We start from the raw sequence: 13,780 nt of genomic DNA on the forward strand, positions 1-13,780 counted from the left end.
TGGCAATGAATTGACTATGGAGGTAGAACAGTCTGGAGCTCAATAAAAGCTAAGTGTTTCATAGCTATAATTCGACAGCTACCAATGAAAGGGTCTTGGAATGTCAGGTTGGCAGCCGGTATTAAAACTTCAGTAAAATACAATGCACCACATTGCAGAACTCTGCATTTTACTGCAACCTTATACAATTCAAAATGACAAACACTTTCACCCTAAAACACTAATACCGGCTCATGTATTGGCATCAATTCTGAGCTGGGACCTATCCCAACTGTACTGTGGGACTAAAAATTCTTAGGGTGTGCTGAACAGTCATTCTCCCTTAAAACTTTTGTTAAAATCTCAAAGTCATAGTTGCATATAACATTTTCACATCCTCCTCAATTGTTGAAAGTTGGAACAAATCGATTGCACTTCATATTATTTTCCTCCAGACTCATCTAGTCATGATGATATTTGGCATGTATTATCAGTTACATAGGGCCCAGTGGGTTGTGATCTTGATTCCTGATCCTTCACACATCGAAAACCCAATGATAATGGGTGACCCAGTGGCCCAGGCCCATCTACAGGTCCTGCCACCTGTGGGACCAGACCTAGGAGACAGTCCCTTGCCTGAAATACCCCACTTTTACTCATCCCAACCAAAGTTAACTCAGAGTTAGGAGGAAGGCAACATCATTCATTCATTTGCCAGTAGAGAAGTTCAAGGCTTCAAGCCTTCAGGATATTGAAGGCCCCACCAAATCTCATTTGGTTAGAGGAACAAGAAACCACAGTAACTCATTACATATTTGAGAGGTTCAGACAAGAAATAAGGAAGGAGATACGAGTGCTTAACTGCTTATGCACAGTACTTTTCTCCTCGGAACATCTCTGATGGTTATCAGGGCAGCAGTCTGAACTAAGGAGGTTATGCAATAAGAATATGAAGCTCAGTTAAAAGCAAGAGTAAGAGTAATTAATGCTTTCATCACTGCTTAATAACCATGCTCTTTCAAAAAGTAGACAAAGACTAAAGGTAGTCTGAGTTTAAGATATTTTTCTTTTATGACAAACACTACCGATCAGAGAGATACAGAGGAGATCTAGAAATCTATTTCTAATATTTTCTTGACATCTTATCTTCAACTAATCACTCATCATCTCTTCAAACAAACTCCCTCAAAGGTGGATAAAATATAAATATTTTTTTGGACACCTAAAGGTGAGATATCACTAGCTTTTAGGGGGTGCCAAACATGTCACTTAGCTGGAAATGAGAGGTTATTTGGGGCCCTACATCCTCAGCACTAGTCATTGCACTTTGATCACCACTAACAATCTTAGTCTTCTTAAATGCTTCCCTATCACCAACTCCTCACACTCACTCACTAGATAATTCTCTTTCTTTTACTAACTACTTTCTTTTTCTGTAGAAGGAGAAGCTAACAGAAAATGGGGTTCTCCAGTTCTCTCTTGGGTTCCTTCCTTTTTCTTGTTTTGATGTTCTCTGTGGCTCATGGGCAGCCTCTTGTTCCTGCATTGTGCATCTTTGGAGACTCTGTTGTTGATGTGGGCAACAATAATAACCTCCTTACTCTTGTAAAGGCAAACTTCCCTCCTTATGGAAGAGACTTCACCACCCAGAGAGCAACAGGGAGGTTTTGTAATGGAAAGCTGGCTACCGACTTTGCTGGTAAAAAACATCTCAAGAACCATTAATTGCTTTCTTCTTTCTGGTAAGACTTCATTTTCTTCTCTTAATTTTCTCTAATGGGGTAGTGGATTTGTGTTGCTTTAATGCCTCTGAGCTCAGCTGAGACCCTTGGCTTCACTACATACCAACCTGCTTACCTTAGCCAGGAGGCCACAGGGAGTAACCTCTTAATAGGAGCCAACTTTGCTTCAGCTGCTTCTGGTTATTATGACAGGACAGCACAATTATATGTAATTCTCTCTCTCTCTCTCTCTCTCTCTCTCTCATTAACAGATGGTAATCTGTTGGAATTTATTACTTTGCAGGATGCCATTCCATTGACCCAGCAACTGGAGTACTACAGGGAATACCAGAAAAAAGTAGTAAAGATTGCAGGGAGATCCAATGCTGCCTCCATCTTCTCTGATGCTATCTACCTTGTTAGTGCTGGGAGCAGCGATTTTGTTCAGAACTACTACATTAGTCCTCTTTTCTATGGAGTCTACACTCCTGATCAGTTCTCAACCCTACTCATGCAATACTTCTCTGCATTCATTCAGGTCTTCTTTCACACTATACTGGATTCTGAGCATGTATAGTATACAACTCTACACTAGCTCTTCCTGTATGCTAATGAGTGCCACATTTTGCTATAGAATCTATATGGGTTGGGAGCGAGGAAGATCGGAGTGACGACGCTGCCACCGATCGGATGTTTGCCGGCATCTATCACTCTTTTTGGTCTTGGGAGCAACAAGTGTGTGGAGAGGCTAAACGGAGATGCTGTGTCATTCAATAACAAGCTAAAAACCACAGCTCAAGGATTGAAGAAGAGGCTTTCTGGTCTCAAACTTGTTGTCTTTGACATCTACCAGCCTTTGCTGGATCTCATCAACAAGCCTGCTGATAATGGTATGTGCCTGAAAAACTTCTCTACAAGACTAGGCATGTTACAGATAGAAGTACAAACCGTTATGTGAAGATGCCTTGAAGCTGAAGGGCCTATCAAAATGATGGGGTCCACTACCTCATTGCACTCTGGGCCTTTGATTTGTTGACCAAAGTCAAGAGATTTAATGAGAGATTTGGAGATAAATAGATGAACTGGGTCTGGCCTCTGGACCCTGGGAACACAGGGGGTGCCCATCCCATGATTCAAAAATTGGGACCCACCATTGGATGGGTCCCAACTGAAACTTTAGACAAATAACTAATGAGAATGGTCATCTTCATTCATTCAATCTCCTTGAACTCTCTTTAATCTCAAGCCCTATGAGGCCATGACATTCGTTTGTGCAACAGGATTCCTGGAGGCAAGAAAGGCTTGTTGTGGAACGGGGACAATAGAGACATCTCTGCTTTGCAACTCTCTATCAATTGGGACATGTACCAATGCTACAGAGTATGTGTTCTGGGATGGATTTCATCCATCTGAGGCTGCAAACAAGATATTAGCTGATGAACTCCTGGTTCAGGGCATCTCTCTCATCTCCTAAATAAAAACCAGTAACATTTGAGGATGTCTTTGCCTTCTTTCCATGGTTGTAATTCACCTCGAAGTGAATATACATCAACTGAGTGTCATCATGATGTCATGCGAGTGTCTAACCATGTTAAGGCCGTGTTTGGGATTGCTTTTTCATGTAAATATGCCACTTGAAAAGCCACCTTTTGAGAAACTTTTTTAGTGTTTGGATAAGTGCTTTTTTGCACTGGTTTTTTATTCAAAACAGCTTTTCTATGAACAGTGGCGGAGCCAGGATTTTTTTAGGGGGTGAAGTTGAACAAGAAAATGAGATAGGGAGCAGAAGAAATAGGATTTGGGAAAAATTGCCCCAAAATGAGTCTATTACAGATTTTTTAAAGAAAAATTTTATCTTTTTTTTAGGGAGGAGTGTTAGAGAGTGATCGTTTACATTTTAGTTTAAGTTTTTTTTTTTTTTTTTCCCTTTCTCTTGGTGTCATTTAGCCAGATAAATAATACCCATCTCTCAAATTATCGGATAATTTACTTTAAACCTAATGGGGACGTTGCTAAAACTAATGTGAACTCTAGAGAGAAAATTAAGGTGGGAGCAACGTTTTTGAACTGTTATTGACCTGGATGGTTGAACTGTTCAAGCAACCAGTTCCGTTTTACCCAAAACCTAGAATCTGATCAATAACCATTGAAAAAGTCAATAAACTGTTGACCCGAGCGGTCGAATCGTCAACTTGTCCCGTTCAACAGTTTTTTACATTTTTACTTTTTTAATTTTTTTAATTTTGCTGCCAAACCGGCTGTCCGTTTAAACCGGATGATCGAACTGTTAACCTAAAAATCGATGGCCAAAACAATCTCATTTCTGAGTCATTTAAAAAAAAAAAAATTGGTTGGGAGGAAGGTGGGGTAGCATCAATTTTTGAGATGCAAAATTTACATTGTCATCCAATTCAAATGACAAATGAAATAAAAGGTGCAAATTTTGTATGAGGTAGAGGTGGATACAATATGAGTTGAGCTAAATATTAGATTCAAGATTCTAAGTATCAATAAAAGATGCCCTACATCAAGCTCGTTGTATTCATATTGTATCTTCGGGGTATTGATACATGTTTCTTAAGGTATTTTCAAAAACAAATTTTAATAATTAAATTACTTAAAATGGACCCTCCTATGAATACAATAACATCCTAAAAAAACCTAAAAAGATAGGACGCACAAGGTTCAAAGTGTCAATACACCCTTCTCGAGGTATCAAGGCGTATCAATACTTTGAATCATACTTGAACATGGTTGAATATGGCCATTTGGGCTCGAACTCAATTTGAACTAGAAAATACTAACTTGAATTCGGCTGGATTCAAGCTCAAGCTTGTGGATGAACCAAGTCTACTTCAACTCAAACTCAATACTTGTCCTATTTTTAAAAACCACAAAAAACACAACAGAAATACTTAAAACTATTTGTTGTTTTATTTATTTCTTATTATACACACATTGAACTAGGTGCAAATTTTTTATTTGGTTCAGATTTGCACCGCAAACAAATAGAACCTATCAGTTTAAGTTTGGGAAAATTCCTGATCAGTATCCTGTACTTTAGCTTGAGTGATGATTTAGTTTCTAAACTTTAAAATGCAATAATCCAGTACCCAAACTTTCAAAACGCAACAATCTAATACTTGCTGTTAATGGACTGTTAGTTATATATATTATGTGACCTCATGTGCAATTTAAAACTTTTAAAAATATCAAAATAACCTGTGGAAGTAAAACACATTGTTCATCATCGTCTTTCTCAAGTAGATGAAACAAAACCTAAGCTCTCTGTCACAAACACCAAAACCCTTGCAATAGAGCCCAAACTCTTTGTCACAAACACTTGCAACGACTTTGCCTTTTCTCACAAAGTTGTTTCAAGTCTTTGCCAAGAACAAAAAATTCCATATTTTATACAATTTTTTTTAACTTAATACAATAATATTTTATTTCTACAAGTAAAAGAGAGGAGAAGAACTAGGAGCTTTGTCTTGATACTTGAGAGAGAGATAGAGAGAGAGAGAGAGAGAGATCAGTGATGTGGCCAAAGACTTTTCTCTTTTTTTTAATTTTTCAGAGAAGATAATTATAGTAGTTAAAGGAAAATTTTTCTCTCAGAAATTGCTTTGGTTTTGGTCCGAAGATGATGGAATATTGAGAGGAGAAAACAAAAGTACTGTCGCAAGGATGAAAATTTTGACGATTAGTTCTGATTTTAGCGGATGGTTGATAAGGAAAAATAGATAACATTTGAAGGGCATTTGTGTCTTTTTTCATTCATGCTACTTAAAATGCAAATAAGATAAAAAGTAGAAATTTTATATGATGTAGATTTTTTTGTACTTTAGGCTCAGTTTGCGAGGAGCACAAATGCATAAAAAATATATACATATTTATTTGTATTATACAAACAAGCATTACAAAACTATACCAGGTGCAAAATTTGTATCTGCTCCCTGTACTATTAACGGCGTGATGGAAGAAATAATACTTCACCGTTCTTCACCGTTATAACGGTTATAACGGCACTTAACATATATTGCGATAAATCAGCTCGCGCGTCGCGCCAATCTTTACATGGCCTCTGTTATCCACTCCACGTTTCTTTCTTCTTCATTTCCCCAATCTCTGCTCTTCTCTCACTCCTCCACCCAGAAACCCTCCTTCGACCATTACAAATCTTTCCCCTTCGGACCAACTACCGCAATAACTGTTTCTTACTTACCTCTCACACCCTCTGAAGTTCCCTTCTCGACTTCTCCCGCCAAATTCCTTACTAGACCACAACAGTTACAACTTCATAACTCTTCCCAAGCTCTCGGCAGTTCAGTCTCAGCCGATGATGATGCTGTCTCACTCCCCGATCGTAACCACCAGCTGCTCCGCCTTTCGATTCGACATGGCGATATCGAGCTTGCCAGTGCTGTTCATGCCTCAATTGTCAAGGCTGAAGAAGATGTCCACCTTAGCAACAGTCTCATTGCCGCATATCTCAAACTCGACCGCATTACGGATGCCCAAAAGAGCTTTGCCTGTTTATCGTCGCCTGATGTGGTCTCTTATTCAGCCCTCGTCTCTGCTTATGCGAAATCTAAGCGAGAGGACAAAGCTATAGAACTTTTCTTTAAGATGAGAGGTTCAGGTATTGAACCCAATGAGTTCAGCTTTGTAGCAATTTTAACTGCTTGCATTCGCTTATCGGACTTGCAATTGGGTTATCAAATCCACTCGTTGGCTATTAAAACTGGTTACTCTTATTGCGTTTATGTTTCGAATGCATTGATGGGTGTGTATATTAGAAGTGAATGCATTAATCACGCATATCAGTTGTTTGGTGAAATGGCTGAGAGAGATGTGTCCTCATGGAATACAATAATATCAGCTGCAGTAAAGGAGTTGCAGTACGAAAGAGCTTTTGATCTCTTTCGTGATATGCAGCAAATTGATCAACTTCGTGTTGACTCTTTCACGCTTTCGAGCCTTCTGGCTGCCTCCACAGGGAGCTTAGCTAGGATGGAAGGCCAGAAAATTCATGCTCATTCTCTTAAGATTGGGCTTCAGTCAAATGTGAGTGTGAACAACTCCCTTATTGGGTTTTACACTAAATGCGGGAGTATAGAAGACGTAGTGGCTGTGTTTGAGAAGATGCCAGTAAAGGATGTCATAAGTTGGACTGGAATGATTACTGGATATATGGAGTTTGGATTCATCAAATCTGCTTTGAACATCTTTGATAGCATGCCTGAGAGGAATTACATTTCATATAATGCTATGTTAGCAGGATATTGTCAGAATGGTGAAGGTTCAAAGGCTTTGGAGTTGTTTCGAGGTATGGTGGAGGAAGGCATGGAGATATCTGATTTCACTTTAACCAGTGCTGTTAATGCTTGTTCAATCCTCTCAGAAATGGAGACTAGCAAACAAATTCATGGGTTTGTTATTAAGTCCGGTTTTGGTTCAAACTCTTGGATTGAGGCAGCATTGCTTGATATGTGTACAAAGTGTGCAAGGATTGATGATGCTCAAAAGATGTTAACTCAATGGTCCTATAATGAGGAAATTTCAGTTGTGTGGACATCAATGATCTGTGGGTATGCTCGGAATGGGCAGCTCATTGAAGCACTGAATCTCTTTTATACAATGCAAGTTGAAGACATGATTGTGGATGAAGTTGCATCAACTGCAGTACTTGGTGTCTGTGGTTCCTTAGGATTTCATGAGATGGGGATACAAATTCATGCATATGTTCTTAAATCTGGTTTTGTTTCTGACATAGGGCTAGGAAATGCAATGTTTAGCATGTATTCAAAATGTGGGAATATAGATGATGCAATAAAGTCCTTCAATATCATGCCAAAACATGATATGGCATCATGGAATGGCTTAATTGCTGGCCATCTTCTTCATAGGAAGGGTGATGAGGCCTTGTCTATCTGGTCAAAAATGGAGAAGATAGGTATAAAACCAGACTCCTTTACCCTTGTTTTGATTCTTTCAGCTTACAGGTATACCAGATCAAACTGTGTTGATAAATGTCATAGTTTGTTTCTGTCCATGAGAAGCCTTTATGGCATTGAGCCTACACCGGAGCATTATGCTTCCATGGTTGATGTTTTTGGTTACTGGGGTTACTTCAAAGAAGCAGAAGAACTAATCAATAATATGCCTCATGAATCTGATGGTTCTGCTGCATGGAGAGCTTTACTTGATAGCTGTAGATTGTGGTTGAATGCAAGTCTTGGAAGATCAGACGGAAAGCATCTTTCTGCTATGGGCCCACGAGATCCATCTATGTATATACTAGTTTCAAATCTTGGAAGATTGGCTGCAAAACATCTTCTTGCTATAGAGCCACAAGATCCATCTATGTATATACTTGTTTCAAATCTATATTCAGCGTCTGGGAGATGGCACTGTGCTGAAAGGGTTAGGGAGGAAATGAGGGAAAAGGGGTTGCAAAAGATCCCTGGACGAAGCTGGTACATTCATCAAAACAAGGTGTACTCATTCTATGCAAGAGATAAATCTTACAGTCAATCCAAAGACATCTATAGTGGGTTGGAGATACTGATCTTGGAATGCTTAAAGGTTGGGTATGTGCCTGATACAAGTTTTGTTCTTCATGAAGTGGAGGAGCATCAAAAGAAAGATTTCCTGTTCTGTCATAGTGCAAAGCTGGCAGTGACATATGGGCTTCTTATGACAAAACATGGAAGACCGATAAGGGTTACAAAGAATATCAGTCTATGTGGAGACTGCCATACATTCTTCAAGTATGTTTCAACTGTCACTGGTAGGGAAATCTCTCTCAGGGATGCTTCAGGTTTTCATAATTTCAAGAATGGTGAATGCTCATGTAGAGATTATTGGTAATAGAATCACTGAAAGCTGAGGTGGTAGTGGTACCCATGGCCTTGATGGTGCAACACTAGGGCCATGAATATTAGGACAAAATACAACATCATCTAAATCATCCAAATGTTTTTTTTTTGTTTGCTTGTTGATAACTAATTAGTGCCTGTAACACAATTTATATTTAAATACTTCAAATGTTAAAAATACATTATCTGGAAGTTGGATTGATGCAAGACAAACGGAGATTTATACTAATACAGTGTATGAGGCTTTTTGTCAGATTATACGATCTTATATTTCTGTTTAAAGGTATGATCTTTTAAGTTGTTGAAATGGCCCATTAACTTGAAGTAGTTTTAGATTAGATTTGCTCTCCTCTCCCCCCATCCCATCCCTAGTAGAGGAGCTAATTATGTGATGTTTGAAGTGCAACAATTTCTTGCGGCCGAAGGGTGTAATTTTTCATTCTAATAGCTATGGAAAATAACATTCTAAGTTTTCATTGTTGGGTATTCTCTTGTCTGATAGTGGTTTATTTCTTTTTTGCATGTATATTTTGAGTATATTTGTTTCACATTTCTGATGCTTCAGTAAATACTATGCAGCCATGCAGGTTAATTGTAATTTGATTGAAACTTTGAGATTATAGTACCCTCATCATCATGTATGTCCTTTGTTTCTCCTGGTATGTCAAAACAAACAAGTGGCGGTTCTGATGCTCATATTTATAACCAATCAGAGCCATCATTATCTATTCTTCATAATAGTGTATTCTTCAGGTTTCTAGGTAGTCTTTTCAATTAAAGAAAGGCTTGAGTATCACTTCAAAATGTCATTACATGTCAGTGCATAGATCTTATTAGTTCAAAAAGTAAATTTCAACCCCAAAACAGCATGAAACTCGGGAAGTCTCTACCAATGTTCATTGTCATGCACTCATGCCAAGGTGCCCAGATCCTTAAGATCCAAGGATTGTGCTTGAGTTTCCCCTCGACCTGATCCAACTGCCTGAGTTATATCCCCTGGCAGGAAAAGGGAATGTCGTGTTTCCTTAATGTTATAACGTTATCTTTGTGTTATGTCCTAGAAACTCACACACAGTTCTCAGGCTCACAGCAGAATTCACACACTTGAACATCAACAAAAGAAACTAGCATTCATTCAGCAGAAAACATTAACAGTTGGTCGGTACTTCGAGAGACCGCCGGCTCTCCCAAACACTCCCAATATTCTTCACTCCAAAAAACATACCACCCCCCCCCCTTCCCCCAAAGCCCCTTCTTATACTCTTCTGATAGCATAACTGACTCCCTCTATAAATGCCCAGCTGGCCTAGTTATAAATGCCCAAAAACTCTTCTTATTCATAACTGACATAGCTATAAATGCCCCAAGACTCTTCCTATTCCCTTCTGACCTCCTCCATAAATGCCCCATGTCTAATCATCTCCCCCATATGTTGCCTTTTCTTTCTCCTAGCATACGTAAGGTTAACTGGGGGCCTATCATTACCCGCCGCCCAAAGTCTAACCTTGTCCTCAAGGTTAAAATGAGGAAATTGGTCTCGAAGCAAGTCAAAAGGCTCTCAAGAATCTTCAAATTCAGGCAGGTCCTGCCAATGAATAAGCACTTCCAAACCAGTAACTCCAGGCATAGTGGATGGACGCACACCGCGCACGGCAGCAGGATAATGGAGCTTTGCAACTCTTCCAATCTCTGAATGAAATTCCTTCTTTCTTTGAAAGCTAGACCTTTTCAATCTCTGAATGAAATTCCTTCTTTCTTTGAAGGCTAGACCTTTTCAATCTCTTGACTGCTACCCTTGTTCCATCAGGAAAAAGCTCACTATATGTGCCACCAGTCTTGGCATCTCCAACAAGACGGTTACCTTCACTGAAATTCTTTGTAATTGGCCTCAATTCCTCATTGCTGAAGACTTTCCATGATGGGGTAACTGATGCAGATGTAGATGCTTTGCGAGACCTTCTGCGCCTCTTGCTCCTCCTGTATGCCAGCAACCAAATTACAACAGCCAAAGTTGTGCAAAGGATCAACCCACTAACAGTTGCAAGGATGATAAGATACTCCCTGTGGTGGCGCAGGTGGTAGAATTTGTTCTCTATATCAACCATACAGATGAACTCATCAGAGTTGTTGCATCTCTCACCCACAAGGGTTGGCTGGCCATTAGTCACCAATGTACAGGTGTTGATCAGATTAATGCCTTTGCATGATGAATTGGATCAATTGGAGTGAAATGGTGCCCCAGGGAAGATGGACTCATTCCAATGTGTTGCATTGTCAGACCACTTCCAACTAAAACCACCTGTAGAATTGAAGCCTCTTCCTCCAACCCAGCAGCCTCTTGCTGTATTAGTGCAGAGTTTTCCAGCAAAACTTAGTTCCTTGGCTGATGTCAGTGCTGCCAAGTGCCCATTATAATCCCTACATCGGGACTCTGATTCATCCCAATAACTGGAGTTTTCTATTAGCCCAAAACACTTGCTCTTATTTGGACTGATTACCCAACCATCAGGGCAAAGTGACTTATTTGAGCTGATCGCCCAACTAGTATGGCAAAGTGCTGCTGATTGATAAGCCCAAAGGACCTTATTCTTATCCTCAATCTTCTGGGCCGCAACCATTTTCCTAATCAACCCAACGGGTTCCATCTGTCGGAGTTCGGCCTGGATATCTGGGCGAACCCATTAACAAAGGCTGCTTCAAGGACTGATTCTGGCAGGTCACGTAAGGGAGCGGAGAGCACCTCGAATTGGCGACGATATTCCTTAACAGTAGAAGACTGATGTAACGAGAAGAGTTGCTCCTGTAAATTACCCTCCTGAGTCGATCGAAAACGTTCAAGGAGAAGCTCTTTGAATTCTGTCCAACCACGAAAAGGTTGCCGACCATCCTCCCAATAATACCAAGCCAATGCATCCCCCTCTAAACAGACCACTGCCGCCCGCAGACGTTCTGCCGGAAGCAAGCCATTAATCTCAAAATAGCGCTTCGCGCGAAAAAGCCTGCCATTTGGATTTTCCCCATAAAAAATAGGCAACTCCAACTTCCGAGGAAGTGGATCAAAAGTATGTTCTGGCACTGACATTGAAGAAGACATCGGGAAAGCTGCACTCTTCCCTTTGTCAGTTGCATGACTCAATGCGACTAAAGGAGGAGCAATGTCAGTTGTAGACAAAGGAACTGAATAGGCCTGTTGCTGAAGTAACAAATCAAAACGTCTCCTTCCAGAGATTGTACTGAGTTCTCTAGGGACAAGATCTTCGAAAGTCCAGCAACTACCTTATCTGGATCGAGTCGCTGAAACTCATTGCGTAAGCCATCCATCTCCAAACGAAATCCAGCATGCAGAGAAGACAGGCGTTCTTCGAAACCCTCCACCTGCGATGCCACTTCCTTAGCTGTCACCATGGCCGAGGAAAGACGTGCTCTGATACCACTATTATGTCCCAGAAACTCACACAGTTCTCAGGCTCACAGCAGAATTTACACACTTGAACATCAACAAAAGAAACTAGCATTCATTCAGCAGAAAGCATTAACAGTTGGTCTTCTGATAGCATACCACCGGCTCTCCCAAACACTCCCAATATCCTTCACTCCAAAAAACATACCACCCCCCCCTTCCCCCAAAGCCCCTTCTTATACTCTTCTGATAGCATAACTGACTCCCTCTATAAATGCCTAGCTGGCCTAGTTATTAATGCCCAAAAACTCTTCTTATTCATAACTGACATAGCTATAAATGCCCCAAGACTCTTCCTATTCCCTTCTGACCTCCTCCATAAATGCCCCATGTCTAATCATCTCCCCCCTTATGCTGCCTTTTCTTTCTCCTAGCATACGCAAGGTTAACTGGGGGCTTATCACTTTGATAAATTTAGATTGCTATATTACAGTCCAAAGCTTCAACCACCGTCCACCAAGTTATAGATGCAGTGTTTTCTTTGCTTTTGATGGTGGGCGCATGAAAGTCACCATCTTAGGCTGCAAGTTGGATTATAGCTGTAATAGTAAATCAATTGAATGTCAAAGTTCATATGTTACAAATAAAAATATCAAAAAACATAAATAGATAAAATGCAGCAAAAAAAAACTGGGCATGTCTATAGTATTATATTTTCATCATACTAAAAAAAGATAAGTGTAAAAAATATTATTGTTAATGATAGAAATAGCTAAAAATGCAGAATAAATAATTAGATTGAACTTTTTGCATATTAAATGAACAAGTTTGATCATTTGACAAATTCAGTTATGTTTAGGAAAAAAATGTAAAAACAGTGGAGTAGAGAATTTTTTTTACCATTTTAGACCAAATTGCCCTTAATGATTCATCTTCTTCTCACACTCTTTTTGGTAGCTGTGCCCTCTCTTTCTCTCTCTCCCTCCCCGTTCCCTGTTAAAACTTTTCATTAGAAAAGCAAGTTCAGAATTTAAACCATAAAATCACCTTCAATAGATATGGTGTTGCAGTGCAGAGAAGAATAATTAAAGGTGTTCTTTTTGAATGGGAATCTCATTTCTGCTTTGATCCACAACAACGGTGTCTGTGCAAGATTTAAAAGCAGAAAAAAAAAAAAAAAAAAAAAAAGAGAAGGGGAGAATGCGATCTAGGTTTTTTGGACTATTGCTTGTTTCTTCATCCATGAATCCCCTATAATATAATTGATAATGCCATCTTCACAGAGCTCATTTGTGACTGGTCTCAAGTACCTGTAGATAAAGAAAATGTTCCAATCTTCTCTGTTAGAATATATGGTTGAGAATGTGATATAGAGTTTCCAAATATGAGATTATCCTGCATAAGATTGTGAGATTTGAAGATTCCAGAAAAACTTAATTACTGCAGCAGCTTGATTTTGGAACTAGAATACCTGAAATCTAGTAGAAACTTTGGTTTTCAGTGTGCTTAGAGTTAGATCTGATTCCTGGAAGAAAATTTTTAAGTCTACTGCATTTTAGATATAGGTGTTTGAAGAACATGAAGATCATTTGGAGACTCGGGAGGCTGAGTTTGCTTGGTTCATTCACAACTTGCAAAATTAAATTGCTTGAGACTATCAATGCTAGTTCTATTCTCTCTCCAGAACTATTTGGAACAAGTATGCCAATCAATGTGAGGAAAACTTACTGCTTTATAATGAATTTACTCATTGTCTAGAGTAGTTTTTTTAATTTTATTTGATTAAATTATTTTAACAC

General features: G+C 39.4%; 2 protein-coding genes and 1 pseudogene across 2 annotated transcripts; 2 read left to right on the forward strand and 1 right to left on the reverse strand.

Annotated features, from left to right (window-relative positions):
• The first annotated feature begins 1,308 nt into the window (after positions 1 to 1,308).
• Positions 1,309 to 3,357, forward strand: LOC148871008 (GDSL-like lipase/acylhydrolase superfamily protein). Its single transcript, XM_088971830.1, has 5 exons — positions 1,309 to 1,678; positions 1,799 to 1,929; positions 2,005 to 2,238; positions 2,335 to 2,590; positions 2,981 to 3,357. Exons 1-5 carry the CDS (start codon positions 1,438 to 1,440, stop codon positions 3,172 to 3,174), a joined length of 1,056 nt encoding a protein of 351 aa, XP_088827956.1. The 5' UTR covers positions 1,309 to 1,437; the 3' UTR covers positions 3,175 to 3,357.
• A 2,404-nt stretch (positions 3,358 to 5,761) lies between these two features.
• Positions 5,762 to 8,863, forward strand: EMB175 (Pentatricopeptide repeat (PPR) superfamily protein). Its single transcript, XM_088968331.1, has one exon. It carries the CDS (start codon positions 5,778 to 5,780, stop codon positions 8,571 to 8,573), a length of 2,796 nt encoding a protein of 931 aa, XP_088824457.1. The 5' UTR covers positions 5,762 to 5,777; the 3' UTR covers positions 8,574 to 8,863.
• Positions 8,864 to 10,299: 1,436 nt separating this feature from the next.
• LOC148871010 (C-type lectin receptor-like tyrosine-protein kinase At1g52310 pseudogene) lies at positions 10,300 to 11,199 on the reverse strand (annotated as a pseudogene).
• Positions 11,200 to 13,780: the final 2,581 nt, after the last annotated feature.

The sequence above is a fragment of the Nelumbo lutea genome, chromosome 2, assembly GCF_056320005.1.
Source record: "Nelumbo lutea isolate HS-2025 chromosome 2, American lotus-T2T, whole genome shotgun sequence".
NCBI classification, from domain to species: Eukaryota; Viridiplantae; Streptophyta; class Magnoliopsida; order Proteales; family Nelumbonaceae; genus Nelumbo; species Nelumbo lutea.

Bases quoted from the DNA above. Each gene is read 5' to 3' on its own strand.
- LOC148871008 (XM_088971830.1), top strand. From the start codon at position 1,438: ATGGGGTTCTCCAGTTCTCTCTTGGGTTCCTTCCTTTTTCTTGTTTTG. The intron at 1,679-1,798 runs GTAAAAAACATC...CTCTGAGCTCAG, and splicing joins GCTGGCTACCGACTTTGCTG to CTGAGACCCTTGGCTTCACT. The intron at 2,239-2,334 runs GTCTTCTTTCAC...ATTTTGCTATAG, and splicing joins ACTTCTCTGCATTCATTCAG to AATCTATATGGGTTGGGAGC.
- EMB175 (XM_088968331.1), top strand. From the start codon at position 5,778: ATGGCCTCTGTTATCCACTCCACGTTTCTTTCTTCTTCATTTCCCCAA.